Source organism: Cornus florida, unplaced genomic scaffold (assembly GCF_030987335.1).
Source record: "Cornus florida cultivar Cherokee Brave unplaced genomic scaffold, ASM3098733v1 CherokeeBrave_3.0.0_Hap2_Chr02, whole genome shotgun sequence".
In the NCBI taxonomy this organism is placed as follows: domain Eukaryota; kingdom Viridiplantae; phylum Streptophyta; class Magnoliopsida; order Cornales; family Cornaceae; genus Cornus; species Cornus florida.
Window position 1 is genome coordinate 44,923,941 of NW_026775572.1, and position 10,233 is coordinate 44,934,173.

At 34.4% G+C, this 10,233-nt stretch overlaps 1 protein-coding gene across 1 annotated transcript; it reads right to left on the reverse strand.

Annotated features, from left to right (window-relative positions):
- Positions 1 to 297: 297 nt before the first annotated feature.
- Positions 298 to 3,952, reverse strand: LOC132296154 (probable calcium-binding protein CML46). Its single transcript, XM_059794383.1, has 2 exons — positions 3,878 to 3,952; positions 298 to 747 (listed from the first exon to the last, which is right to left on the reverse strand). Exons 1-2 carry the CDS (start codon positions 3,950 to 3,952, stop codon positions 298 to 300), a joined length of 525 nt encoding a protein of 174 aa, XP_059650366.1.
- Between the last annotated feature and the right edge of the window lie 6,281 nt (positions 3,953 to 10,233).

Genomic DNA, 10,233 nt, shown 5'->3' on the forward strand with positions numbered 1-10,233 from the left:
TATTTTTTTCTGGCTTGGCTAGGTGAATGGGTCTAGAGTTGAATCATATCATTTTTTTTATCTGTTCTTTCAATACAAAGGTTGAAGAAAAAAAAGAAATATCGGTTGTCCAAAAAATAAAACGTGCGATATTAGTATTATAGTTGTTGAAAATAAAACTCGTTGAAAATAATAATAATAAAATTTATTTTATTTTTTAAAAAATAATAATATAATAAAATATAGAATAAAAAATTAAGTACACAATAAGAATTTAGAGTCACCAAAATAAAGAACCAATTGTTAATGATGTGCACTTTACATAAAGTGTTGAATGGGAAGGCTGAGCAAACACTTCTCCACTAATTTGACAAACTCATTAAAGTCAACGAGTCCATCCCCATTTTCATCAAATGCACTAATCATCCTAGTGCACTCCACCTGTGATCTCTCCATTAGCCCTAAACTACAGAGTACTCTCTGCAACTCAGTTGCATCTATGAACCGATCTTGGTTCACATCAAACACACCAAAAGCTTCCTTTAACTCGTCAAAACAAGGCTCTTCATCAAGCTTGTCATTATCAGCACCAACTGGATCATACGATATACCCAACCTGTCCATCACCATCTTTAGCTCTTCAAAGCAAAGTTCTTGATCATCAACAATGGGATTAATCTCAACGGTCAATGGGAATGCACTGCAATGGCTGATCAGTGTTTCGGCTTTTCGTGTTGGGACAAGTTTTCCATTTGGTGGCAATGAAAGCTAGCAGAGTTTGGAGAAAGTATTGGACATCTGAGATCCCAGTAGAGAATTCTGAAGAAAAGTTGGAATTCCATTTGGAGAGAGAGAGAGAGAGAGAAATTTTATTCTTGGTGATGGAAGGAATGCAATGGACATTGTTAGCTTACATATGAGAACTTGGATTCGAAGGCATTTGCAGAATAAAATTTTCTTGAGGAGATTTTTGTTGTGTTTTCTAGGAAATGAGTGAGATGTAACAAGGAAGAGTGACTCTGAGTGTGTGTGGAAATCTCCATAAAAAGAACCTTGACTTGGGTCGTCTATCAAATGACTTTGAAGATGGTGGAAAGATATTTCGAACCTTCAATGAAATTGCAATGCTTCAATACATATGTACCTTTCCTAATGGGCTATAATGAAGCCTTAGAAGCAATGTCCAAATTTGTAAACCTAAATTTCGTGTCCAAATATTAGAGGAGGAAAAGTGTAACAAATACTCATACAATTTTAATAATTTCAAAAAAAAATTGTACAGTTCTTTGTGTTCAATTTTTCAACAAAAAAACTCTCTATGATTTAATATGCTTGAAATGTTCGAGTGTAAGGGTTACGACTTGAACGGATTATGTAGTGAGTTTTTTTCAATTTTTTGAGAATGCAGAAGACTTTAATTGATTTTCGATCAAGGACTAATGAAGCTTGATCTCTAATAATGGGGTCAAGTGCAGAAAATACTCATAAAATATTTTTATAGTGCATATCATACCCTCCACGTACAAAAAACACTCATAAAGTTTTAATTTGGTGCAAATAGGTCCCTTTGACCAATTTAAACCCTAAGTTGACTAAATTAACCTTAATGAATTATTTTATAAAATACACAAAAATAAATAATTTTGTAAAATGACCAAAAAGTATACTATTGGAGGACGCCGGCAATGGACAAGAAAAGATAAAAATAGAAAATAAAAATAAAAAGAAAAAGAAAAAGAAAAATAAAGATAAAAATAGAAAATAAAAAACGAAAATAAAGTGTGAACTAAAAAAACAAATCTATTCCAAACTCCGAAAACTAGTGTACACTGATATTGTGATTTTTTTTTTTTTTTTTGTTTAATAAAGTTGGTACGGAAAAATAAATAAGTAAATAAAATTAATAAAAAACAGTAAACTAAAATCTTAAAAAATTCAAATCCTTAATTTGCAAATTCTCAAATTTTTTTTAAAAAAAGTTTAGAGGTATATATAGATAATTTTTTTTTTTTTTTTTTGTTTAAAAAAAAGAAGATAATGTGCACATAACACCCATATACTATGAGATTAGTAGCATATATACTCCATTGGGCATTTTTGGAAGACTTAAAGGGAAAAACGAGTATTACAACACTAATTATGTCAGATTTCTAATTAAGGGGTATTTTTGCATAATGTAAAAATATTAGAGGTAATTTTTGCACAATTTTTCAATTAAAGGGTGTTTTTTGCACTTGTCCCAATAATGAATTGAAGATTTTAAAGAAAAACAAAATGTGTGCCACTTTCTTTTTGTTTTGTTGCCTTTAAAAATTAAAAATACTAAAAGAGTTAGATATTTAATAAAGCTTCAAGTCTCACATCTCACCCATTTCTCTGCGTCTGTTTATTTTGAATGTGTTGAGGCCAAATTTTGGGGTGCTTAACTTGAAATTTAGTCACTAATTGTTCTAAATTTTCAACTAAATAAATAAGAAAGAGATAATTGTTTATTTTATAAGAAAATAATTTTAAATTTAAATTGTCAGATTGTATAAGATTCAACCTGTTAGACGCTCGACAATAAAAACATGTCCAGAAGAAATTGTTGTCTATCTCTTTATTGGGAGATCTATGCCTCTATTTATAATGAATTAAAAATGTTGAATTGAACTAGAACTCGCATGGCTTCTTCCTCAAATTTATTTCATATTTGTTCATGAGGAAGCATGTCTTACTATCCGAATTGGATTCGGTTTGTTAACGGCCGGATTTCTCACATGTGGGCGGGCCCGATACTTGTGTTATGGTTCTGGGCTCCTCCGATTGGGCTTTTGGCCTTTTGTCATACCCGTTTGGGCTTTGACTAACTTCGATCCTCCAAATTCTGTTGTCTAAGTATTGGTTCAATGTGCAAATCACGTCACCACAGTGTTTCAGGTCCAGGGACTTTCATTGGTCATCTCAAGTTGCAACTTTTTTCATTTTTCTTGCACATTTTAGCCAGAAAATTCACCAAGATCTAAATTTGGGTCAACAATATTATTACGAGCCAGTACTGTAACATCAATATCATAGCATGTGTAAATTTACAGAGACAATTGGTGATGGTGAGAGAAGTCATGTTTTAAGTAATTTTGATCAGAATTAAGTTGTTCAATCAATCCACAGCATTCCTTTCTATTGAAATTAGACGAGAATCGAATAATTTAACTGTACTCCATTAATTATTGAAAATTATAGTCTAATAGCGACTCTTCATCCTAGAAATATTGAACTTGTTAAGAGTTAAATGAACTTGTGTAGCATTCAAGAATTGTATAGTAAGTTTGTAAATATTTTAAAAATTCTTCTGTGGCATTTTAGAATTTTGTTGTAGAATTCTCTCAATTGTGGACATGTGTATGGATAGTATCCCTTTGGTGTGAAGTCATTGGTTTATAAATAGAAATGGGAGGAATTTGGTCCACGCCAAGTAAAAAAAAAAATTTATTTTGTCACACCATAATTGCTGTCAGGTTTTGCAGGGAAAAAAATGGCACTATCCAGAACCAACATACACTGCCGATTGGGTGTCATATCAAAAAATTTAACAAGCAATTTCGCACATATGCACGCTTTTGTGAATTGAACAATCAACTGTAGAATGGAAAAAAATCATAATTGTCGAGGATAATAAAAGTAAGATATGATTAGTTTATCGCTATTCACTAATATTTTTACTTTCTTAATTTTACTTTTGAAGGCTCTAAAAATAAAATCATAATTTTCATTTTTAAAGCTAAAATATCAAGTAATCATGTTCACTAATTTTTCATGATTTCAATATTTTCAAAGCAAGAAATTAAAAGGCAATTTCAATAATCAAAATTTTTATTTTGTATGTACAAAATTTCCTCAATCCTTCTCTCTTATTTACGTAACTCGTCAGAATTGAACCCAATTCACCATTAGCACGCCCCTGCCCACCAACACCCAAAACCTCCATTACCATCATCTAAACTAATTTTCATCAAACAAATCCCAACCAACAAAACACAGAGACACTGCAACCCTTCAAAAAATATATATATATATACAGAGACAAAAAAATTAGTAGCAGAGAGCTGTCGTCGCCAACCGTCAAGTGTAAATAGCACCACCTCCACCCAAAACCTCCATCACCACCACCCATCACCGCCTACTGCAAAAGTCAAACCATTGACACCCTAACCGCCACTGCAACCTAATCATGGATAACCCAAGTCCCAATCCAAGGAACAAAAACCAAACCCTTTTGGTGTGAAGTCGTTGGCTTATAAATAGAAGTAGGAGCAATTTAGTCCATGCCTAACAAGGAAGGTTTTTATTGTGTCACACCATAATTCTTGTCATATCTTGTAAGAAAATAAAAAAGAAGTACCCAATTGCGATTTATTTAATTTAATACCAGAGACACAGTTTCATATGTTATAAGTTACTCTATATAAGTTATAACCCTAAAGTACAGTACCAGTGCCAAAAACCATAAACCAAACCCTCGGTCCACTTAGGCAGTCGAGATCAATGATATCATTTGAATCTTTAGTAAGATCTCTTGATTCTCTTCAAGCTTTTCATGCGCAACACGAGCTAGAGAGAAGATGTGGGTTTTGTTAATGGAGAAAGGTGAAAAGAAGGATGTTGTGGTTTTATGGAGTCTGATTAGGTGAAAGATTTTTAGGAAGATTTAATTATATGAAAACTATGAGATATTATTTTATATTTGGCAATTATCGTACACAAAACAAGTCCAAGTCGAGTTGTAATTCCATTTACTTGTAATGTAAGTTATCAAGATCGACGGCAACTACAAAATTGGAAAGGTTGTTCAAAGTTACTACAATTGAGATCATTTGAAGAAAAATGAAAAAACAACACATTAGGAAGGATTCTAAATAGGGTAAGACACATTCTACACTTTTCATATTTTTCAGAACCTTTCGTAAAATGTTTTTAGGCTGAATGAACCAATATTCAAGTTCTGGTCAACTTGAACCAGTTTAGCCCCTCTGAACCGGTTCAAGGCTTCAAGTTGGCTTCGAAATAACCAACTTCCAAACTTGAACCGGTTCAGCCCCTCTGAACCCGTTCAAGGTGTCCTGACAGCAATCTACTTTCAGTTACCTTTTTCAGAATTATTTCCTACTTGTTTTAGAATTGTACCAAGTCCTATGCACGAATTTTTTCATATTTTCAAAGCGACTAGGACTTTCTAAACTCTACATAAACCTTGTCATACACATAGGTTTATTCACGGCTTTTGTATTATCAGTTTATTATTCTTAAAAAGCCTTAGAAAGATTTTTGTTTCAGAAATTCTTAGAGAATTTTCTATTTGTCTTTCTAGAACAAATACACATAAACATATAGTGAGTTTAGAGTTGTGGTGTTCGAATCCTGATCGTGATCATACAGTTGTATCTACATCGATCAGACAAATGCAGATCTACTTTTACATCGAATTTAGACGATTGAAGAAGAGAAGTAAAAACGATCACATTTTTAAAAGGTTGGAGCATTCGAGGAGTGTTGTCTGATCTACCTGCTACTCTTCTACAAAGATCAAGCATAAGCCTGAGGTCAAGTTGCTGTTAGACGGGGCGTCGCAAAGCCAAAGGATTGTCAGCAATTGGTATTTGGTAGAACGATAGGGTGTGAGTCAGAGTCAAAGTTTAGTGTACTTTGTTTCAAGCTAAGTGGATCGGTTTACTTTGGACTGCACAGTCCATGAGGTTTTTTCCGCGCAAACAGTTGACGTATTTTATCAATTAGAATTTCCTCACTAAAATCCTGGTGTCATCTTTAACTTTACTTTGCTTTATTTTATATTGCATGATTTTAATTTATTAATTGCTAAAATAAAGAAAGTTAAAAAATTACAAGATCTGTTTTAAAATTGTCAAAACTTTCTAAATATTCTGCTGCGTACAACTCATAAAAACTTCAAGACTGCTGAATTTTAGGAAAAATTCAGTTTCCTAATCTGTTTTAACTTCCTTATTCGTTTAGGGAAAATTCAGTTTCCTGATCTGTTTTAACTTCCTTATTGGTTTTGGATTCTACAAAAGGTAATTTCTTATACGACAAATTATTTAGGGCTATATATATCAACTCTAATCAGATTTTAGGGTGTGTAAAAATAGAGAGAAGAAAAAAAAGAGGATCATCATACGTGTTGTGTGATTGATTAACTTATGCCAATACAAGAGAGAGTAATTGAGAGAGATTGAGAGAAAATTCTCCTTTGTAATTCTTCATCTTCTTTATAGTGAATTTGTTCGGTGTGTTCCATGGATGTAGCCTTAAGATTTGGGTGAAACATGTATATCTTGCGTGTGATTTTCTCAATTCTTCATGATTGCGTGTTTATTCCTTGAACATCGTTGTTTATTTTGCGTTTCTACCATAACAACTGGTATCAAATTTGATTGATTGTGCAAAACAACTGGTATCAGAGCCTTTGGTTGAGAACCTAGGGCACAGAAGGGGTTTGACGAAATTCTGAAAGTCTTTCGATCAGATATGTCCATTTGAGTGGGAGTAATGGCATCAGAAGATAAGACATCCATATTTATGATCGAGAAGTTTGATGGCACAAACTTCAGTTTTTGGAAGGTGCAAATTGAAGACCTCTTGTTTCAAAAAAATATATATCAACCTTTGGGAAATAAGCCAGAGGAAACAAAGAATGCAAAATGGGAATTACTTGATAGGAAGGCTCTTGGCACCGTCAGATTAACGTTGTCAAAATCAGTCGCCTTTAACATCAAGAACGAGAAAATGACGAAGTCTCTCATGACAGCCCTTTCTAGTATGTATGAATAGCCTTCTGTAGCGAACAAGGTGCACTTAATAAAGAAGTTGTTCAATATGAAGATGGTTGAATGGGGTAAGTTCAACGAACATCTAAGTGCATTTAACAAGATAGTTGGGCAATTAGAGTCTGTTGATATCGACCTCAAAAATGAGGTCTGAGCACTACTAATTCTAGGGCAGTTATCCGAGAGTTGGAGTGGCATAGTTACCGCGATCAGTAACTCTGTAGGGATGACTAAGTTGAAGTTTGATGAAGTTGTAAGCATAATTCTGACTGAAGAAATCAGAAGGAAAACAATAGGGAATTCCCCCAGTGGTTCGGCATTGAATGTTGAAAGCAGAGGTAAGGGTTCAAACAAGAAGAAGGGTAACGGTAATAAAAACAGAGGTAGATCCAAGTCAAGGAATGAAAGGACATAGTCTCAAAATTTCAGGAATTCCACAAATCTCAATGACGATGAGTGTTGTAATTATGGAAAAAAGAGACATTATCGTGTTGATTGCAGAATTCCACAGAAGGGAACCGAAAGAAAAACTAAAGCAAACATTATCTCAGAAGAATTAAATGATGCATTGATATACTCTTTGGAGAGCAAGGCGGAGTTATGGGTTTTAGATTCCAGTGAATCGTTTCATCACCTCAAGCAAAGAGCTATTTAATAGCTATAAACCTTGTAACCTTGGCAATGTGTATTTTGATGATGATCAGTCTTGCAGCGTCTTTGGCAAGAGTGAAGTGCAAATCAAGTTGAATGGGTCAGCTTGGAAGTTGAAGGATGTGAGACACATCCCTGACTTGAGGAAAAATTTGATTTCGGTAAGATAATTGTCAGAGGAAAGTTTTGTTACAACCTTCAATAGAAACTCATGGAAAGTTTCCAGAGGTGCTATGACAATTACTAGTGCTTGTGGGTCTATAGCTGTTGCAGAAAATAGAGAAGATCGCAACCTTTAGCACCAGAGACTAGGTCACATAAGTGAAAGGGGGCTCAAGATTATGCACTCAAAGAGGAAACTACCAGGCATACGAGCAATTAATATTGACTTCTGTGAGAGTTGCGTGATGGGCAAGTAGAAGAGGGTCAGTTTCAAGAAGAGTGACAGAGATCTCAGAAAAGAGAAACTTGAGCTAGTTCACACGGATGTCTGGGGGCTAGCCACTGTCTCATCCACTGGCAGAAAATACTACTTTGTGACTTTCATTGATGATTACACGAGGAAGGTATGGGTTTATTTTTTGAAGCACAAATCTGAGGTATTTGATGTGTTCAAGAAGTGGAAGGTCATGGTGGAGAACGAGATAAGTTTGAAGATCAAGATGTTGGGATCAAACAATGGTGGTGAGTATGAAGACACTGGATTCAAGAAGTTTTGTTTTGATAATAGGATCAGATTAGAGAGGACTGTGCAAGAAACCCCACAGCAGAATGGGGTGGCAGAATTGATGAACTGAACATTGACAAAGAGAGCCAGAAGCATGCGTATACATTCGGGTCTACCCAAACAATTTTGGGCAGAAGCATTCAATACAACATCCTACCTAATTAACAAACCATCGGTGCCTTTGGAGCATCAAATACCAGAAGAGGTATGGAATGGCAAAGAGGTAAATATTTCAAGGTTGAAAGTTTTTGGTTATATTATATATGCGCATATTAGTGACCATACTAGGGGAAAGCTCGACCCCAAGTCACTAAAATGCGTCTTAGTTGGATATAGCGGAGATGAGTTTGGTTATCGACTCTGGGATAAACAGAACAAGAAAATCATAAAAAGTAGAGATGTGGTTTTCAACGAAAAGTTGATGTACAAAGATAGAGATGCAACACAGTCAACTTATGAGTTTGGTTATCGACTCTGGGAGCTTGCAATGGTAGATGAGATGAAGTCCCTTATCTCTAACAAAATATGGGAACTAGCCAAGTTGCCCATAGGGAAGAAAGCTCTTCACAATAAATGGGTGTACATGGTAAAAAAGGAATATGATGGTTCCAAGAGATACAAAGCAAATTAGTAGTCAAAGGCTTTCAGCAAAAGCAAGGCATTGACTACATAGACATTTTTTCCCTGGTTGTGAAATTGAATACCATTCGCTTAGTTCTTAGCATTATTGTAGTAGAGGGGTTGCACCTTGAGCAGTTAGATGTCAAAACTTTTTTCCTTTATAGTGATCTAGAGGAGGAGATTTACATGTAACAACCAGAGGATTTCTCAGTCAAAGGGAAAGAGAAACTAGTGTGCAAGTTGAAGAAAAGCTTGTATGGTTTGAAGCAAGCCCTAAGGCTGTGGTAGAAGAAGTTTGATGGTTCTATGAAGCGATATGGCTACAATAAGTGCAATGCTGACCATTGCTGCTACTTCAAGAGGTTCAAGTCAAGTTTTATTATCCTTCTATTTTATGTTGATAACATGTTAGTGCCAGGTTTTGATTTTGAAGAAATCAGCAAATTGAAGAAGCAGTTGTCTAGTCAATTCAAGATGAAGGATCTTGATGCAGCGAAACAGATTCTTGGGATGAGGATTAGCAGAGATAATCAGAAAGATACTTTGCAGTTGTCTCAGGTTAAGTACGTTGAATGGGTTCTGAAAAGGTTCAACATGAATAATGCTAAGGCAGTGAGTATTCCCTTAGCTAATCACTTCCGATTATCTCAAGATCAGTGTCCGAAGACAGAGGATGAGAAAAACTTCATGGCTAAAATTCCATATGACTTAGCCATTGGAAGTTTGATGTATGCCATGTTGTGGACAAGACTCTGCATTGCATATGCGGTGGGAGCAGTAAGCAGGTTCATGAAGGATCCGGGCAAACTACACTGGGAAGTAGTGAAGTGGATATTGAGATATCTACGGGGTACCACAAACAGATGCCTATGTTTCAGAAAGGGTGAAGTAAAGCTACATGGTTATGTAGATTCAGACTTTGCTGGTGAGATGGATTTAATACCCCTAATTTTAAAAGGATAGTCTCGGCATTTATTTATTATTTTTATTGTATTTTTGCGTGATTATTTGGTTTAATTATTTTTATTTATTAATTTTATTTAATTGTTTACCTATGTGACATGTATTTAATTGGCATTTATTGTTTAAGTGTTTTAATTGTTTAATTGACATTTATTGTTTAAGTGTTTTAATTGTTTAATTATGAATTTTATTTTCGTTAATTGTTTCTTGTTTTCTGTAATTGGATTAGTTTGGTCATTCTAATGTGTAAATTGGTTTATTTAAATGTTTTAATTAGATTAAATTATAGATTAAATTAGTATCAGTTACTGTATTAAAATAAATTAATAACTGGTCTAATTTTAAACAATAGGGTTCCCTAAGAGGTTACGCGTATGTAGCCGAGTATCTTATAACCTAGATTGCTATATGGGCCGACTGACTAGAGTTTTACATTAGGACTCTGGCTTAATTAAACAAGGCTTAGGGTTT

What these genes read in the sequence shown, in the direction of transcription:
- LOC132296154 (XM_059794383.1), bottom strand. Translation starts at nt 3,952, where the DNA reads ATGGTAATGGAGGTTTTGGGTGTTGGTGGGCAGGGGCGTGCTAATGGT. An exon ending in GTTCAATTCTGACGAGTTAC is followed by an intron (nt 748 to 3,877) that starts GTAAATAAGAGA and finishes AAACTCTGCTAG; the next exon opens with CTTTCATTGCCACCAAATGG.